The sequence below is a fragment of the Haplochromis burtoni genome, unplaced genomic scaffold (genome assembly GCF_018398535.1).
Source record: "Haplochromis burtoni strain Fernald_Lab_line unplaced genomic scaffold, NCSU_Asbu1 Contig_95, whole genome shotgun sequence".
NCBI classification, from domain to species: domain Eukaryota; kingdom Metazoa; phylum Chordata; class Actinopteri; order Cichliformes; family Cichlidae; genus Haplochromis; species Haplochromis burtoni.
In genome coordinates this window covers 432,196-452,590 of record NW_024582456.1, presented here as the reverse complement: position 1 = coordinate 452,590, position 20,395 = coordinate 432,196, and the positions used below count along the sequence as shown (strand labels likewise).

The window sequence follows — 20,395 nt, the reverse complement described above, 5'->3', positions numbered from 1 at the left end:
TCATGTTGTTGAGCATTTGCTTATTTTGCCTTGTTTACTGCGCTTCACACAGGCAGTGGGCAGCAAATGTGCTTCCACTTGGCTTGTTTGGCCCAAACTTGTGCTTCTCTCCGCAGAGCTTCTACAATGCCCCATACTGTTAGTGATTAGAGTAATCCACAACACCTGCTGATGACCTCCCCTCCATCCATTACACATGACTCGGCCCCCATTTCATTTGGGTCCTAACTGCTCTCAGGTGTGAGGGCATGATTGTCTTGGAAATGGATAATGCATGGAACATGGGCATAATTAAAATCATGCATCTCTGCAGTGCTCACACTGTGTGCTGTGCCAGAAAAGTGAAAAGAAACTTCAGACCTGCGCACCGTCTAAAAATGACCTCGCCCACTGGATTTACTTATGTGGGTCACGCAGAAGCAATAAAAAAGTCGAAACTTTATACCTACACACACACGCGCATTCGCACTAAGCACACACGATCAACTGACCTGGCATCAAGGAATCTGGAGCGCAGGATCATGACAGCCTCACAGGTGCTCTGCTTCAGTTGCATCTGGATGGAACTGAACTTACGGTGGATGATTCCCACCATGCGCTCAATCTCTTTGGGAGAAATGGGCCGCGTACGAGACTGTTCCCTCAGCAGGTTCATCACGTGGGTAGTGAATTCGTTACATGCCTGCCAAGAGAAAGAGTGACAAAAACAACCAACGTGAGGCGGGGTTTTTGTTGTTTGTTTGTTTTAGAACTTTAAAAAGCTCTTGACTGATGTTTTAAAGTTATATCCATTTTTCATGTATTAAATGAGTTAATATGCACGCTGTTCTTGATAAAAGCCTCCACGGAGTGCGGTGTTTGCATATAACTCTGACATAATAGGTGAAGTCATCTCAGAATAAATGCAGATCTGCAATTTGGCCTGGCCTTAATGCACTGAAGTTAAGCAGCTTTTCGTTAACACGGTAGTTCATACATGATTAATTAGAATAACTCATTTACGTAGTGCACACTTTAGCTCATTACTCTGAGTAAAATTTGTTAAGTATTTACATTTAGATAATTAAAACCTGGAAACACCCTTAAGAAAGATGCATTTACTCCAGGCGAAGTGTTGTGTGCCCCCGCACACCCACCTCCTCTCTCGGAGAGAGCACAAAGTAAATTACTCTAATTTACCTCACTGGCTTGCTGAGGCATCACAGTTTCACCTTCTATTTTCACCCATAATGCCCGTGTTTAATGGCAGGCTCAAAGTGCTGGGTGAAAGAGCTGATCATACTTTCATTTAACACAGATGACTGGGGCACTCCTTTGGATCTCTATAATCAACTACAACACAGTGAATAATACGGCAATTTCGCTTTTTCCCGAGCTGCTTTTTTCCCCACATCCTCCTCTATCGTACATATTCGCCACAGTTTGCAGTTGTGAAAGTACAACTCAGTGGCTTTTAAACATTTAAACACAAAGTGAAAATTTGAAAGCTGGTTGCCACATGGAATAATGCATAAAGAACATTTTGGAGGGTGTGTGCTATTTCCAATAAAAACTCATTTGGGAGGCATTTCTTGGGAGGATCTTAACCTTGGGGTTGTAAAGCTCCCTCCTTACCTGTTCGTATTTCTCCAGCTCTGTGTGGTAAATCTGTCTGATCTGGGTGAGTTTGGCTCTGTAGTCGGAATGTTCGATTGAGTTGTCGGCTGCCCCGCCCGAGGCAGCGGCGGCGGCGGCTGCGGCGGCAGATCCGCCACCTTTCTCTGGTCCCGCTACTCCCTCTGCCAACAGCATATTGTCTAAACGCATGAGCTGAGGGTCTGGGGGGTCCTCCTCCTGAGCGCCACGGATGCTGAGACCTGCAGAGACACAGAAACAGGGACAGGTTTCAGCAAATGCATTCAAGAGATGAATTAAGATGGGAAAATTAACATTATTAATAAGAGAATAAGTCAAAACTGCTGAAATCAGAAGCGTTGACTCTATATCGTTTGATACTGTGATGTTTCCCCGTCAGGTAGGAACTGAGCGCCTCCTGTGTATATGCTGTGTTCCTGTCGCCCAAGTGTATGCCTGTTCTCTTTTATTTACACACTGCGCTGCACACTGTGTGTACGGGAAGGCTGACATGACAGCAACATCCATAAACTGACAAATGCTCAATGGTGAAGTGGCACTTCTACTCTGTGAAAGGATGCTAAACAGAAAACTATACCTCTAGTAAGTGTCTGTCTTTCACACAGTGAATGCTGGGAAATCCACAAAAGTAACTGCTGTTTTACTCACGTCTATTTCCTTGTGAGTTTTGAATCTTCAATTCATTTAATTTAAGAGGAATCTAGGCCATTATAAGACTGAGCTGTGAAATAATAATAATAAGGAAAAAATTGTGCAGTGAATTGCATGCAAAGCGCAAAGCCTGATTTCTGTGTTTGTTTTCAGATGGTGCTGTTTATTTCCTCTGGTCTTCTGTCTCGCCAGCCTGTCAGCAGGTCGTAATCACACAGCAGATAGCGCGGGCTACTTGCACACCTGGATGCGCTGGCAGTGAAACCACAATGTCAGGCTTTTCAGAAAACAAACACAAAAAAAGCTCTCGCAGGTCAAAATTACACCAAAAACACGCTCGAGCAATCAGGTCTAGTAAGTGGATAAAAATGTGGCTCAATGGGCAGTAAATACTGAGTGGCTACTCAAACGTTATGATTACCAGAGTTGTTTCAATTCAATAATCCCTCCTGCAATTCAGGGATTTTCAAGCGCTCATTACAGCTTCATTAAGATATGGCTAGCCTTTGGATTCTAAATAAGAAGATTAGCGGCTCTATTGTGTCAGCCAGTAGGCATGCAATCAGAGAAGCCCTTTTTACCGTGCTTTGACCGACTGACCCTGCGAGCCGTTCACAAGAGTAAATACTAGAGAGAAAACACTCCTTTTCTTCTTAATATCTTTCTTATAAACACAATCGTAGGTTAAAAAAAGCCCACAGTGTAACCTCTTTTCTGATGTTTTCATCCCCGTTGGTGGTTTGTTCAACTGCAATGCCACTGAAAAACAAATTTTCCTCTATTTATAGGTCGGCTGGCTTTGAGTCTTTTAGGTGTAATGGTGTGAAAGGAGTGGATGAATGTGGCTATTTGTGCTGGAGACATTGAGATGCTGGACAAGGCTCCATCAGGCTTTGCAGAGCCAAGCCATCCATGTGGACAATATGCCGCTGCTCCACTAACCCTCATCCACATCACGCTGCATCTGCACAACTCCACCCAAAGCCATCATTCTGGACAGACTCGACTGTTTCCATTCCAGTTTGTGCTGCGTGAAACAAAACGGCACATGATTCAAATGTGACTGACCAGATGCCCGGCTCGGGATCTCAACATGCTCTAATAGCTGGTGGTTTGTCTGCCACGACGGTTCATATTTTCCCTAATTCAGTGTTTACACCCACTCTCTGAATCAACGCAAACTCAGCAGGCTGCACTTTTCTTTGTGCTGCGGGTGGTGGTAAGTAGGTAGCCACGTTTTTCATGTCAGGTATATTAAATATAACTCTGGGACGCGGCGTACATTTCCACACCAAACCTAGTTGTCACTTTCACTCCACTCACTCCATATCCAGGGGAAATGCAGCTGAGGGAATTTACAGGGCTTTTCAGCTAAATGGGCATAAATCACTGGTTTCATTCAAACTAAATAATCACAGGCCATAAAGAGCTACTTGTCTCTTACCATATATTACCACAAAGTTCCTGTGTGCAATACTGTGGCCATTCACAGCAAAGGAAAACAGAGCGAGGCATTAGAAAGTGACACGTAATCCTGTTAGTCCGCTGACATGTGGAGTGGCCGTGACATTTTTATCATACGTGTCCATTTCTATTTAGGAAATCAGCAGGATAAAAATGATTACTGCGCTGCTCCAAGAAGGAGACGGCCCTGCAGGAGTCCACCAGGGTGTATTTGTGCCACGCCAGCTCTGGCTGGTCATTCATAACACATGTTATGGGAGGGATAGTGAGTTCATCTCAACCACATAAATACTGAAAATTAAAGAAAGAATAAGAGCGAAACGCATATCTCTGCCTCGCTGTCTCTTTTCCACGCACCTTTGTTGGAGGAGCTAAGCTCGGCGTCATCACACAACTTCCACAATATAAGCTCAAGCGAGATAATATCTTTAATTTGCTGTGTGGTTGACAAATCTGTATGGTAACTCGCAATTCCACAGTAACATTTTGCAATGCTGCTTTTCCTGCTCAAATCTTTATCCTGTTTTTGTCTGATGATATGGGTATTAAAACAAGTTTGGGCACCCGAGTTTAGCTTTAATCCACCTCCACAGTCAAAGTGGGATTAATCTCGGTGCGAGGGGAAAGTGCGGGAGTCATGTCACCTTGGTAAAGCCTCTAAGCAAAAGAAAAAGGAAAAAAGAAAAGAAGAAAAGGAATTTAAGAAAGAAAAATCCATATCTTCCAGTTATTACACATGGGCTTGATGATGATGCTCGCTCACTTAATTACCAGGGCGCATTTCATGATATAAAAGGGAAAAAAAAATGAGAAATTGTAATAATAATGTCACATGTCCTTAATCGGCCCCATTTGTCATTCAACAATACAGGTGGGGTAGCCGGGTAGAAAAAAAAAAGCACTTGCATATATGATTGTTCCTCATTTCTCTTCTGTGGCTGAGACAAAAGGAGACGCTGTGATTAATCCTTCCCTATCAGTTAGGGGTGGCTCTTCTTTTCACTTTTTACAGGTTTCACTGTCATTATCTGATTCGTGGATGTAACAAATTTGACAGATAAAGGCAATGCAGGCCTTTTCTCTCATACACTCTCCCCTGTTCACTGTTTATAATCATTTCCGGTTCGGGGCCGTTGTCTCGTACATCATTCCCTGCTTGAAGCCCTGACAGCGATCTGAGCACTGCCTGGGGCTGCTCTCCTTTCCTCCCACCTCTTTTTCCCCCTTGTGCCCTCTTTTATTCTGTGGGCTTAGCTGACCTTTGCCCCGCTGCTTGTTTACTCTCATCACTGAAGTGTGAGCAGGAGAGCCATAAAGGAAGAGCCCCGCTGGGTTAATGTGGCCTGCTGAAGAGTGCAGGGGTGGCTCTGGGCTTCTCCACCTCATTCTGCCTCGCTCAGTGCACTGTCAGACACGAGATGATACACTGGAAGAGTGGCGCTTCTTGCAGATGAAGCCAGAGATTTTTATTTTTTTGCGACACTTTTCTCTCAATACCTAAAGGACTTTTCGAGATTAAAAGTTCTGTGAAGCAGTAAAGTAACCTATGTTTAGATGATACGCGCTGTGACTCGGTTACTTCCACCACTGTTTCCAAAACATCCTGTTCATTACAAGTAACCCTGACCTCCTGCAGTCCTCTCCTACCCACTGCCTCTAGTGAACAGCTCCGGCCACATATCGACAGTCTGTTCATCTAATTGCATCGATCCGCAAAGGTCTCCCAAAGCCAACTAATCGAAACAGAATTTATTTTCTGTCAATATTTGCAAAGGTCATCTCTCTTAAAGCCGTAGAGTTGATGGTGTGAGGAGAGAATCGTCTGGAAGGAAGAGCGGGACCGTGGCTTCTAGCCTGTTACTGAAGCTCGTCCAAGGTGAGCTTTAACTTAAGCTTGGTACTCGGGATCCGGGGCTTCTAATCCACCGTGTTATTAAAACCCGCTGCCAAAGCAAAACACTAGAGACTACAGAGGGCTTAGAGTATCCATTTCACAAAGAGGCCAGTGTCACTACAGCCGCGTTCCACGTCTCCTTTGACTTCATATCATCTCCTTTGTCGTGGCGCCTGGATCGGTAACCTTCAGCTCGAGAGGCGGGGAGCTGGATCAAATTACCATTGAAAATCTTTTGTTCTGTCAAATGAAACATAAGAATCCTCTTTCATCGACGTTCTTAAAGGCTTTTTTTTTTTTTAAGATTGGCCTACATCCACATGGCACAAAGAATCTGAGAGAATGCCTGTGGGCTCTCTCTCTCTAACATGTACAGTAATTAACATGCCATTAACACATTAATACACATTAACTATTCCCAATGTTAATGGCAGGGTAATTATCATACCTGATACCACTCTGTGGGGAAGCCAAAGCACATTTGCCACTTTGTGTTTCACTTTCTTTGTTGAGTGAGCTGAAAAGAATAATTTGGGAAGATGGCTCGGGCTGCTTTCCTCCACATGAACAATATCTGTGTCAGTGCAAATGGATATATTGTCTGTCTCCAGCTCAAACGCTAAGAAGGGCGTCCGTGTGAATAATGCAGCTGTTCTGATTTTACTATAAAAACACCGGAAAGGAAGAAAGCGCCCATTGTGAGGCGCTAAGGACTGTTTTTTTTTTTTAGAGGTAAGGCTGAAACACTGGAAGGGACAAAGAGTGTGGTGATTAAATGCCGAGCAGTAGAAGACAGGGAATGGGCCCTAAACTGGGGAATCCCTGTCTGGAATGATGATGTATTTCCTCCCAGTGCAGTGAGTGATAAGCTAATCAGCCGCGCTGACAGTGAAGTGTTACAGCCCCCCAGTGCTGGGTCAAGACTTCTCCCATCATACACCACCAGCACACACTAAACAGACAGCGCATGGAGATGGTGGCGCTGGGGAGTGACAAAAAGTGGCTCTGGTCAGAAAAGAAGATCTCTGTCAGTTCAGGTAGCCTTTGTCCTTTGGTGATGATGAGGCACTCCCCCCCCAAAAACAGCTGTGACAGCATTGGGGTGGGGGGGTGGAGGGGGGCATGCCACTCTCGACCCACAACTCCAAGACATGCGAGGAGCGGGGGTGGGCAAAGGGGGTGGGAAAAGACAACCCAAACAGACATCTTGAAGACATTTTGCCAGGCACACCAAAATTAATCACTGTCCCACGGTGGCACTGACATTTGTGGGAAGTGACACACAACATGACAGACTAGAGGGAGAGGATGAAAGGAGAGCGAGGGAGGGTGGGAGGGCTGAGTAAACAAGAGCCACTGTCACTCGCTGTGATCATGTGTGTGCGCGCACCCCTGTGTGTGTGTGTATGTGCATTTGTGTGTTTATATGTGGATATGTGAGTGCCCACTTTGTTTCCTGCCCTCTAAGACTCAAATGTGGGCAAACAGCCAAGTGGTTCAGTGATGGCTGACCAGGCCTGGTGGTGGCGGACACACGCGGCGGTCGGGGGAGACTGGCCAAATGAGCGGACAGGACCTCCGCTACAGATCAGCACACTGACTGACCCTACAGGACACGTACAGCATGGGGCTCCAACATAGGGCTCACGTGGTTCACATGGTCCGCTAGTCACAGAATGAGCAACAAACACAGAGACATCCGTGTGGTACTCAGGCAGCCGTACCAAAACCTAGGACAAACATAACATACGCTCGATAAACAGAACGGGAACAAATGACAGGAAAATCTTCCACAGCAGCTTCAGTGTGCATTGGTTTTGGTTTTATAAATCTTTGGGATTCTGCTGGAGGATTGAGCACCATTCATCCAGCTGATCTTCATTTATTTGTTATTTGAAACAAATAAAGTGGTCAAAAAACACTGTCATCTTGGGAGAAACCACTCCCATCAAGACAGGAATGTTTCACTGTAAAGATCCGCAGTGACACTTCCCTCTACAGGGGACAAGTGGACACAAACCACATGAGAAACCCCTCCACCCCCACATATTCGAACTGCCTCACTAGGCTCTCAGTAGGTGACATGCATTCAGACCTTCACCCTCTGTTGGTGTTGGTAAGGGATGAATCATCCGACAATGTCCCCCTTTTTTTCCTGCATCTCTAAACCAGTGATAGTTTTTAAACTTCTGAACCTTCAAATTTGCATCTATCTTTGTAGGGATCAGTTTAAGGACTGCAATACTGCTGTAATATCCCTCTCTATGTAACTGTCAACAGTCTACTGTTGCCGAGACTGATCACATGCTGCATTGGCATTCTCAAGTCAGCTAGGGAAGAGTTGCTCTTTTGTTTTTCCCTGAATGTTGCTCTAGTGCACAAGCATCACGGGCCAATAGCAGTTTCTGACCATCTTTCCCACAGATCTCAATGCAGACGTCACTTAAGTCACTGTTCTTACTGAAGCACTAGCGGAGCAGTCTTTGTGACCGAAGCCCCTACCATCTGTGTCCCAACAATGAAACCACTCTTTCACCAGTGAAGAGAAATATGGGTGAGGGGGACTGAGAGTTTTACTGTCCAAGAATCAGACCCATTGCTTCACAAGATGTCTTTGCATGATCGAATGCCAGCTGCTTTAACTCCTGCGTACCTGTAGTCACTGTAATTTTCCACTCATTTATTTATGCCTTCCCTTTAATTTGTCCCCCACCCTTATTAGTCAAATAATATCTGTAAGCCTCATCTAGACTAGCACGTGGAGCGTAGATCACTTTGAGACCGTTATTGCATCTCATGTTTCAATATTTCATTTTATTGCCCCCTATATTGTGTTAGCATGTTTTGCTTATTTCTTTTCTTCAGTTTCATTTTATATTTCATGTATTGATGGTCTTTAGCTGCTAGCCTCAATTTGCTGGAAAGGTAGGCTGATTTGTTATTCAGACCCCAAGCAAATAATGCAAATGTGGCACTGAAAGCCACTTATGAAATACCCAACGGCAACTAATCACTCCTCCTCTCGTTCCAGCCTTTCTACAGCCTCCTAATTAGAAGATGGAGATTGCATGAAACCAGGTCACACAGCAGGTCTTGTACACACCGATAACCAGGCAAATACGCAGGCAAAACTTTGCCCAGACACTAAGCCAAGCATGCATTATTTTAAAGGCTAGAGGTGAAAAATAATGCTATTCAGGTTATTAATCCCATATATTTCACTGTATGCTTCCAAAGAAAGGATTTGGGCTGGAAGCATTTTGTCTGTGTGTGTTTATGTGTTCTGTATTTGTGTGTATCTGTGCATGTGCATACGTCCATGTCTGCATGTGTGCGTGCAAAGGCTAGATGCTCACATAAACAAAGAAAAGGCATTGGTAGCATACAGCCAACCATGATCCACTGCCAGAGAGATTATTCTTTGCAGTGCCATTTCTGCAAGAGAGTTGACAGTCCATCATTTAGATTTTGCAGTGTATCCACGAAAAGGCTGCATTGCCTGAAGCAGAAGGAGCTGCTCTTTCCTTCAGTGTCTTTTATAGAAGAGAATTCAGCTCCAAATTGTAAAGCCAGAATGTTTTGCTAGCCGTGCTAGCGTGTAAGGACTCTGCTACGAGGCAAGCGGGGTTATGACATCGGAATAAAACTGCACTTGACGTACTGATTCTCGGTGGGGACTGATAAAGCTCACAAAAACAAATCCACCTCCAGTATCTGAGGCTGAATGCACCCAGGACGACAGTGCTTTTTCTGGAAGCATCCTGAGTATGAGCCATGTTGCAGGTTACTGCTAGGTCTGCAGAGTGCAGTGCAAGGAGTGGCTGGGCAGATCAGGTCCAGGCCAAACAACAGCTTGTGACAGAAGCAGGCCAAAGAGGATGTTGAGACACGCAGAGATTTAACAGGCAGCCGGCCTGCCATCCACTCTTTTTCAGCTCTCCTTATACTCAGCCCATCACTTCGGATCCATCGCAAGCGACTCTCAAAGACCACAGCAAGAATATAGTTTTGCATTGCTATGAGAAAGGGACAAAATAATAGTTGCACGTTTGTGGAAAATGAGGAAAATATCATTTTTCTCATTTTATTTTGATTGTATTACACACCTGCCGAGGACACTCCACTTTTTTTAATGACACCCTGAAAGCAAGTTAGCAAAAAAAAGAGGTTCTTTGGCGCTAATTATTCCCAGCATGTACTTTACACAACATTTAATGAGTTAGACTGGAGGTGTGGCCATTGGCTGTGACTTGCTCGCCCAGTTACCGAAGATGAACCATGCAATCTCCCTCACGTCACCCCTGTCATGTGTACCACGTCCCCCTCCGCATCCAATTCCCCGCTAAGGCTTCAGTGGAGCAGAGACGAGGCGCCACTGAAGCAACACAACAGCTCCCGTAGCGTCTCCACACACCGGCTAGGGAGGGGTTGAAGGGGGGTAGAGCTGGGAGCTCACTCCCATAATTACAATAATTAACAGTTGCAGATTTAATTGGAAGGGAAGGCATTAACAGGAGGAACATTGTGGTGGCGCATGCAGAGGGAACCTTTGCTGCGAGAAGCTTTTGTCTTCTTTGTACCTAATGGTGCCTTGGCTGTGGTTGGCGAGTGCTGACACAACACAACACAACCGAGCTGAGGGTTCAGACGGTAGAGCTTGTCAGGACTCAGACTGGAGGCAGATAATTAGGTGCCAGGTTAATGAGAGCACAGGCTCTTGATGGCATTTGGTTACTGTATGTGGGCAATTAATGACTTTGTTTTTGTGTTTTTATTGCCCACTTGAGTGGAAAACATAATACATTATTCACCTCAGGCCCGGCGTGTGGTGTTTGATGGAGTAGCAGTGACTCTGGACTAAAGAATCAGTTTCATTCACCGTGGCGAATTCAAAACAATACATAGTATACGGAGTTGTGAAATGCAATCTCGGCTCACTCACGGCTACTGCGCCGTCTGACCTTTTCAGAGTGCATTACCTCGTGTCGTCAGCAATGATGTTAAAAACTCCAAATATGTCAAGCAAACGATGAAGTCACTGGTCAGGCGGAGGACAACGTAGCCCGCAAAACACACCAGAACAAAGAAAGCAAACCCGAGCGTTGGCTTAATTCTCCGTGTCGCGTTTCATAATGTATTTACGAAATTCCACACCCCGTGGAAAAGCCCCGCTTTCATTCCAGAGGATTTATTGGCAATGAATCCACTGAGAGGTCTTTAGACATCCTCTTCTTTAGCCCAACCGCTCGACGCCTCCTATTTTGGAGTTAGTTGTTCTCTAGCCTGTGGTGGCCAATTAGAGTGCTATAAGATAAATGGGCACCCGCAACTTTGATGTCCATCTTTTTAATAAGCTTTGGTTAAGATGACATCTGTGTGAAAGAGTTCAATATCTTCACAGTGGGAGAGAAAAGAGGTTTATTCTAAAATGAAATATCATGTAAATACTGCTGGAGGTTTAGGCTGGGTGGGGTGGGGTGGGGTGTTGGGGGATCACAGTGTCTGCTGTGACTCTGGTGTTGGCATTCATTATCTTCCACTGCAGTCGCGCAGATTAGTCAGCGAAAGATGATTTTTAGAGCCTTGTGAAATCTAGGCTTTTATATACACCGAATACTGAATCAGCTTTAGCAGGATTCAAATAAGGAGAACGTATCACATCTGAAAAACAGTGTCTATTTTATATATGTATATATACAGAAAAGTCAAAAAGAACATAGTAGAGCAGTAATAGGATAAAAGGTGCAGTGTAACAATATCTAAAATGGTGGGGTAATAAAATGGTGCATGAGTCTGTATGAATGTAGGAGAGAAGGAGAGGTGGAAAAAGCATATATCTAACCTAGCCTGCGGACTTGCTCCTTTATATGTGCGTGTAACTCAGTCAGGAATAATGTAAATGTCTGGAGAGTCTTAAGACTGAGCAGGCCCGTATAAAAGCACCCTGTTTCGGGCTAGTAAAACAAGTCAATAAATACAGCGGAGAAGTCAGTGCTGTCTGCTGCACTCTCGTGAATGAAAACAGAGGTGAACTGCTTATTTTCAGTCTGGCACCAGAGGTTGACAGCGGCATTATGGGCGCTCATACATTCTGACTATCACTCGTCACAAGCTATATCTGTCAACATTACACTCAAGTGCATTTTAGATGTAAAACAAGCCTTCGCCTTGCTGGTGGGGTGGGGGGCAGTATTTATGACTCGGCGTGGTCAGCTGCTAAATGAACTAAACAGCGGTGGCTGACCGCGGTTGCGACGTCCTCGAACTACTTTTCTGTCTCGCCCACTTGGCCTGTTTGTCTTGTTTGCAGATTCTCACGGGCAGAACAAACACAGAAGCGCTACATGCGAAGCCTCTGCAGGCTGGCACTTACTGTGGGAGAAAGCGCGTCTAAATGGGAAGCCAATGGCACAGACTCGCACAAGATGGAAACACCATTAGGTAGGCAAACACTTTACCGAGATAACTGCTACCTGATTACAAGAGGGAAGCGTAGCCATGGTTCTCCTTTTTTTTCATACTGTATCAACACTTTGGGAAAGCAAATATTTCAGTGACTACCCTCGCCGCGCTTTAATCCATATGGCGCATTCCGCGTGTCACCACGGATGTTACACTCCCCGGATGGGTTTTCAGAATAGGAAGAACTGCTCTCTATAAGCAGTGCTCACCTGCTCCGTGCTACACAATGAATATACAGAGGTCACACACCATATCACACCAGGGCCAGCATCAATCCTTTATTAAATTACCCAGCTATCTTATTTTCTGTCACCACGCTGATATGAGGGTTATCTTTTTCATTTATGTAGCGGATTTTCAGGGGATTATGCATTAAAGATTAGGGGTGTGTATACCTCAGCACAACAAAATGCAATACCTCAGACAGCGCATGGCTGATGTGTGTTAAGGAAAAGGAGGTGCTATAAAACAAATCTTCAGCAGCCAGAACCGGACAGGGTTTATTCTCCTCAGACAATACAAGCTGTGACTATACAGAATGCTTCAACCCTAAAATACTGTGGTAAGCAATACAAATCCCTTGGACAAAATGAAATGTATTAAACATGTGGATTTCATAAATCTCCCCTTCCTCGGTCTGGGTCAGAGGTATATTCACTGTAGAGCTCAGCAGGCATTTTTTTTTCTTTCCCCAGCATTGTTACACCGAGTCGCAAGTGCTCCGAGTGGTTTCAAAATGAATGTCAGCAAAAGCTGCATGTGTATGGCAAACAGCAGATCCTCACACTAAAATGGTTCAAATCACTTACCCCTGCTACTTTATAAGAGTACAACACTGGTGAAGGGATTTAGGGGTGTGCTAGAGGAACACTGCAGCTGAAATAGTGAAGCGGGATCTACATTGTAAATGTGAAATCGTCTAAGATGAACAGTTCCGGATACTTCTCTAAGCTCACACTCTACAGTACAGACAGTTTGAAAAAAAAAATGCCATTCAGATCCGAGCACAACACTGTTAAACACCCAACTGGGATCCCTTTAACCTTGAGTAACATACCAAAGGTAGAAGCAGCCTGGGGCTATGGGGGTGACTGGCTAGCACAACTCCCAGTGCCATGCTGGTCCACAGTGGGGGCCCGACATGGCCAGATTGCCAGAGCGGCCAGGAGAGGTGGTACTACAGAGTTAGCGGGGACTGATCATTCATCTGCCACAACATTCATTTAAGTTGCTTCATTATCTGTTTGTTTTGTTTTCCAAACGATTCTGTGCTGGTAACCTCGCTGAGGAGAAATAGCACCAATGTTCACCTTGTGACTGATAAAGCATCTGTTGGCGGTTCGTTTGTGAGACGTTCCTGCTAATTATTTAGCTAGCTTGATGGATAATATGTGATCATTAAAGACCAGTGCTAAGAAAAGGGAGTAATTAGCACTGCTTTGTGGTTCTTGCTAGGACTTGAAGTAGCACAGATATACAATTAAATATTTGCACTTTTTGGACATACCAACAGGCTATACAATTTGGATGTCAAACTAAAAGCGTATTAATGATCTATGGATGTTATATATAGTCGTGCTTCGTGCGTCTGTGTGTGCGAGGGTGGGGGGTGTCGGGAGGGTGCAGGAGATGAATAAAGATGGAAGATAAATTAGTGTGTGTGAAAGAGGATTTTCTTTCCCTCAAGCTCACGTTACAGCTGAAGCAAAAACAAATAATGAAGCCTACAACCTACGAGTCACTTCAGTCCCATTGTACGATTCAATCATTTTTGTGACAGCTGACGATTACTTCATCATCACATAGAGACAGATTAAAAAGTTGTCAAATTAAATATTAAAGAGGGACTGCAGGCAGTGGTGAATTTTTAAAGGAATAACACAGATTGGAGATGAAACGAGGCACCTATATGCATATTTCATGCCATAGGGAACAAATGCATATTTTTTTCCTCTAGGCCACCTACTTTGTAATAAAGAATAGTGAGCGTATAGATGTGGCAATGCAAGTACAGCAGAAATGATATGAAAGAGAAATTGGTTCTACATAATGATGTCAAAAGGAATACGGCTCTGCATGGTCATGCAGAATAAAGATAAGATTCTCTTTCTCCGTCAGTGAATATTTTGCTAATGGTTTCTTCATTTCCTTAAAGAATAAAGAAGTCAGCTTTGTATGAACCTTGAATGAGGTTTCTATTGAATGAAGTTAACATTTATCTTTCAATGGCAGAAGAGATCTGTTGAAAATACCCATGTGTGGAGCAGAATGCTGAATATAAAAGCTTTGTCATCTGTTGAAATAAAGATAAAGTGACAAGTGACAGTAAATGCTATCACATTTTCAGCAGAAGGGAGGTTTGAAGAGGAGAACAAAGCCACGAAATGCAATGCAGAGAGGGTTAAATCCCTGCAAAGAACAGAGAAGAGGCTGCATTTCACTAAGTCAGCATCGATTGGAGTAAACAATGACTGATCAATACGCATATAAAGGGCTCCTCCTAACAAAGACTTACATGCAGATTTCATATATTATATCTCTCAGAGAGCGTTTTCTCAAGCCTGTTGAATTAGCAGCGTCGCACCTTTTTTTTTCTCCTCTGAGCAGTTTTCTATTCGGTGCTGCTACATAGACGCACTCTTGTGTCCATACACACTTACTCATGCAATAAGCATCACTGTCACAGAGGCTTCCTTTCCAAATGGTTCAGCCTCCACCATCTGCAGGCGTTCCCAGACACACCGCTTTGAGTCTGCCATAATGATGCATGACTAAGTACAGTTAAAGTGTTGCAGTCTGTTGGCAAAAAGCAGTCAAGCACTTTGCTATAGTGTCACTCCGGATAAACCATACAGCTGAAGGTTGACGATGGATAAAAGGCGGTGACAGGCCTAGTGATGTGACTCTGTGTGCATGTGTGTGTGTGTGTGTGTGTGTGTGTGTGTGTGTGTGTGTGTGTGTGTGTGGATTCACACGTGTATGAGAGGTTAGAAACCATGGCACAGCAGATTTGTAAGTGTACTTAACTAGGATGTGAAATAGGGTTGGACACAGTGAAATAAAATGCTGCGCTGGAGTCTGTTGAAACTGGGACACGGTTTAAAAGTTATTCCCTCTGCCAATAAACACGCGGCCTCCCTCTAGAACTAAGGGGTTCACAAGAAACGCAGACTCATGGGTTTGGAAATATGTTTCGTTACACACATTTCTGAAAGACTGTTGTTGGCATAACATTGTCAAATTGCAATTCCGGGATGTTATTTTAACTGCTGACCTTGATCCACTTGGATCGTCTTTAAAAAATTGTTTTGCATTTGAATTATTTTGTGTAGAAATGATCATTACTTGCGGTCCACATTTTTGCCAGGCTTATTTGGTCCTGTGCAGCCTAGTGGTTCACTGAATTTAGCAATAAGGGCAGCAATAAGCCTTCCTCTCAGCTCCAGTCCAGTCATTCTCCTCTTTTTTACTGTCTCCTACAGTACGCTTCAGAGTAGATATTCAGCGTACAGTGAATACAGAGAAGACAAAGAACTCTCCATTATACTGTACTCTGTTTGCCAAAGTCTTTAGTGTCAAAATGCTCCGCAGACTTTGTTGCTGCTTTGTCGAGTTCACCGCTGCAGCTGCTTTCATGTAAATGATCCTGAATGTTATTTTCTAAAGAATGCATTTTAAAGAGAAATTCTCATTTCTGCCTCTGCGTCTTGTCACGAACCCTTTTCTCTTCTATCTCCTCCCCCCTCTCTCTCTCCCCCCCTACTCGTCTCCCTCCTGCCGCAGCCGTAGACTGCATAATTGATGCAAATACTGTCACTTGTGTCAGGAGTGGAGGCTCTTCTAGTTTACTTCTGTGCTACACTTTATCGGAGAACATTAAGTGGAGAAAGCGGTCTCATGCCAGGGGTGGAAAATCAGCTTGTCAGTGGTCTCATTCACAAAGCCATTTCTTCGGGATTGTTTCATCAAGGTGATTGAGAACAAAAAGAACGGCAGCAAATTCCAGCTTATGTTTCGGAGCCCTGCCACATACATTATTTATATTTGTTGCCCACCCCGGTCTCCCTAGCCATCTGAATACATCATTGCCTAATTCTCAAATATTTCTTCAGATTTGCTCTTATTTGTGCAATATCCTTTCCACATCAGCCACGCCAAACCATTAGGCTTGTAAAGCATGCCTTTTGTGTGTGACACTGACATGAAATTATAGATAGCTACTTTAAAGGAGTGCTAGGGCATGATGAGAAAGCTGTAATGGCTGTTGAGTGACTGGGGTGCAGTCACAGACAGAAACAGGATTTCATTTGCAACAACGATACAGGAGGAATTATGTAAAATGGTAACATTCCATGCCATTTAATGAGCCATATTCACTAATGTCGAAGTCTATGGTCTAGCAGTAATAAAACGCACCGCCTGCCAGAGCTCTGCCGCTACACTGTTTCTGTCTATTTCCAGCTACGTATGAAACAATGGTGCATAGCAGAACAGCCAGACATTTGCAGTTCTTTACCCCGCGTGCTGAATGCTTTGCCTTCAGAGTGAGGCGCTTGTCTGCTACCCTTTCCCCTCCTCCTCATCCTTCTCCTCCCTTTCACCCCCCCCTCCTTCCATGCTCTCCCTGTCCTCGTTTTTCTGGCCCTAGTCTGTGCCACAGATTAAGTGACTTGATCCTGCAAACATCTGAAGAATTCAGCTCCACAAAGAGGTCAGACAAAGGCCAGGGGATAGCCTTACAGGTCCTCCTCTATTAGCAGATCCACAGAGGTGTCATCAAGAGGAGCAACAAAGTCGACTCAAAATGAGCAGACGGCCAACTGATGTTTATCGCGGCGCTCGTTATTAAAACTTTCACAGGCCGCGTTTGCTTGGACGCATGCCGTCGGAAATTAACGGGATAAATCGATTAGCCTCGGACTGCGCGGATGTTGTGTGATGAGCTGCGTCAGAAAAGAATATATTTTCGGACTTGTAAATGGAATCTTTGCTCTTTGTCGTATCTTTACAGTTTTTATTTTTATTTCTTCACAAAACAATTTTTTCCTTTTTTTGCACAAACAAGTTCTCACTTGTGCACTGAAATACTCACACCAAGTGAGCCGCAAGTGCTGACTGTCTCTTTGTTTACATGCCACTTGATATAGATAAACAAAAAAATACCCCCATATTTTCCCGGCAATAGCGTTCACAAAGAATATCTGGGGCTCCTAGAAAAACATTTCAACTGTAATAAGCTTTCTCCATGAGAGTCTGAAACATTTCAGAGCGCCTCTTTGAAGCACTCACTGTGTTGACTGTTCATACAGACAGTGCTTGGAAAGTCTGAGCGCCATATCGCTGTAACCTCTCACTGCTTCTGCATTAATAATTAATAGCCAATGTGAGTAAACACCACTGTAGATACAAGAATGTCCTTAACAACGCAATCTCTGCTCTGCTCCCACTTAAAGCTGTATGCTCAACAAATTTAGTCGAGCTTGCAGATGCATGCTAATGCATGTATGTAGCGCCAATTCCAGCGGTGCCTTCTGTGTATATATTCGTGTGCAACTGAGCGCCGTTTGGCATATTTACCTAAACTGATTTGCTCAGTTGTGCAAAACCTTCACACTGGAGACGGATTCAAGCAGGTGGCTTTATCTTTCATGCCACAGACTCCCATGTGCGGTGAGACCTGCTCAGGAGGAGATTTGGAGGTGCTGCTCCTGCGCAGTTACCCTTTTGCTTACAGGCAACACGCTGTGAGTTTACAGCTAACACGGCCTCATTTATATTACTTATAGTGAGCAATGTATGTGCAGGGCCTGTAGAACATGCTGACCTTGTCACTGTTAGCGGCATCTCTCCGTGCTAGTGAGGAGCCTGTTCAGGTATTGTTATCCAACCACTCTGTGGCTTCCTGCTCGTGTTAAAGGAGAAGTTAATGGGAGTAGTACGGTTGCTTATTGAATGGCTGAACAACATAACATGCCCACTGAGCTCTGATTAAAAGATTTTATTACACATACAGCACAAGCTCATATCACAGCACTGCATAATATCTGGTTTTGAAAACCTCAGCTTGCTTCTGAATATAAGAGAAATGAGATGCTTTATAATATATAATATAATGCATACACTAATCATATTACAATGGCTGTGCAAGCATCACCAGTGAGCCTTATTTAGCTTTTGGTGACGGAATATGAGCAGCTATTCAAAATTCAGGAGTTAGGAGAGCGTCTTTTATCTAACTATATATCCTCATTATTTCTAATAGCACTTCTGAAGGCTAAAGAGTAGAGCAGAGCATGTTCTCTTTATTCTTCAGTCACTGACAGACATTGCCAAGCACTATGGGTTAATGTAATATCACAGTTGGATGCCTCCTCAACTCACTTACATTCCCTGTTAGCTTAAAAGTCTGTCCATGAAAAAAAGAGGGGGGGATGCAATGCATGAAAGGATGTGACGATTGTGGGAGCTCGTAATGGCAGAGGGCCCACAAATTACACCATAAAAACAATCTTTCAAGGACCCCTTAAGAAAATAAGTTTAGTGGGATAAAAGCATATTATTATTTTTTTATTCTAAATAAAGAAATGCATCATTATAATGTTTTCGCATAAAATCAAAGGGAAACAAGAGATCAAAAAAATTCACATGTGTGATAGCTACAGTCCCGCTTTGTCGTGGGGAATTGCCGGTCTAAGAATAGAAAAACTGACTGTAAAAAGTCCATGGTTCATCTACTGAGACTGGCATATCAATTAGGATTCTGAATAAGAGTGTAATTGAAAGCAACAGGAGCAGAAAGAAGCGGAAATTCATCAAGGCAAGCATGGAAAAGCACAAATGAGTTCCGAGCGAGACACAGAGAGCCTTGTCCCTATTCTCCTGCTCTGTCTTTGCCCAGAACAGATCCACCTAATCTCTCCCGCCATTACCAAACAATGAAATTAGCAACCAAACAACTCCGCCCGCTGTAGTTTCCTTTAATAATTCCAAGCGGCCTAATTGTTTTACTAGAGGTACAAATAAATATTTCTCAGAGAGTCTCCCTTTCCAGCCACAGTAGATTCATAAACTTTGCGTTAACGGCGCACTGGGCGCTCAAGTCTGCAGCCTAAGGGGCCCCAATAAGTGGTAAATCTAGTTTTATAAAAGCAAGCGAAAAAAAGGAGCTCACTGTGTAGCATTAACCAATTACTGTTAGCTCATCAGTCACAACCTGTTGCAGTGGTTCATCGCCTTCACGCAATTTTGAGCAAACTAAGAAATAAAAGTGCTGCCGGGGTCAAAGGTCACCTTGCTGGGAGTTTTATAGGTAGGTTTTATTGGGTGCGCCGGAGCTCTGAGCTTGTGATTGCTTTGCAGGGTCTGGTTTGCCGGACGGTTGCATCTGGGTGTTCCTACAGCTCTCATCTCTGCTGGTAAGCATGCACGCTGGTGCAGGACTGCCACACAATCATTGTACCATGGCTCCACTGTCACTAAATGGCACGTTCTCTGAGCCCCAGTCCTCCCTTTCCTAGGCACGGGCTTCTCCAGCTGCAGCCTAATTTCCTGTGACTTGCCTAATTACTGTAATTAAGGATTAATTGCCATTAATTATTCACACATAAGCTCATCGCAAATCATGGGGTAAATGTCTTGTGAAAGCTGCCATACAAGCCATGTATAAACACACTAGGATGCTACAGGCTGCTGAATCGATCACTCAGCCCTCTAGCAAATACTCCACGCCACACTTAGAAAAACAGCGATAACTCTCCCAAAAATCAACAGCCTATCCAGGTGATGGAGGGATCAATTCACATGCTTTATTCATCTCCGCTAAATTCTGTTGCTTCCAAACAGCGCTTCCAGGATTTCCAAGGCATCAAACAGAGGGAGCTGTCTGCGAAATATTCCGTAAACACTAACTTTTGATTTTAAAAAAAGGGAAAAAAAGCGTCTCGACAGAGAAGAAAATGTACGTGAAATAGATAAGTTGAGGCTAATTCTGCTCTAATCTGCTTCTGTCATCTTCCGCTTGATGTCAGCAGCATAAGAATCAGTCCATTAAATCTGCTATCTCAGCAAAGAGGTGAGGAACGCGAAGCTCTAGCAGAAATTGTCAATGATTGAGGTCATTCACTGACAACCCTAAGGAAATTTATTCATGTGCTACTTTACTTTTCATTGTCTCTCTAAATTTTATGCTCAGTTGTTTGGGGTTTTTTTTCGGGGGGGGTTTTTTCTCTCAAATGAGGGCAAAGGTCCCCAACATCATGTGATACCACGAGCACTTTGGAAGGTTTGTAG

At 44.0% G+C, this 20,395-nt stretch overlaps 1 protein-coding gene across 9 annotated transcripts in view; it reads right to left on the bottom strand.

Moving 5' to 3' along the window:
• The window catches only part of pbx3b (pre-B-cell leukemia homeobox 3b), a 57,047-nt gene that overhangs the window by 10,851 nt on the left and 25,801 nt on the right, over positions 1 to 20,395 (bottom strand). For all 9 annotated transcript variants that reach the window (XM_005926905.3, XM_005926907.3, XM_005926906.3 and 6 more), the window contains exons 3-4: positions 1,615 to 1,856; positions 492 to 682 (exon numbers count right to left, since the gene is read on the bottom strand). In XM_005926905.3, coding sequence (XP_005926967.1) covers positions 492 to 682; positions 1,615 to 1,856 — 433 coding nt within the window. The remainder of the gene's footprint in view (positions 1 to 491; positions 683 to 1,614; positions 1,857 to 20,395) is intronic.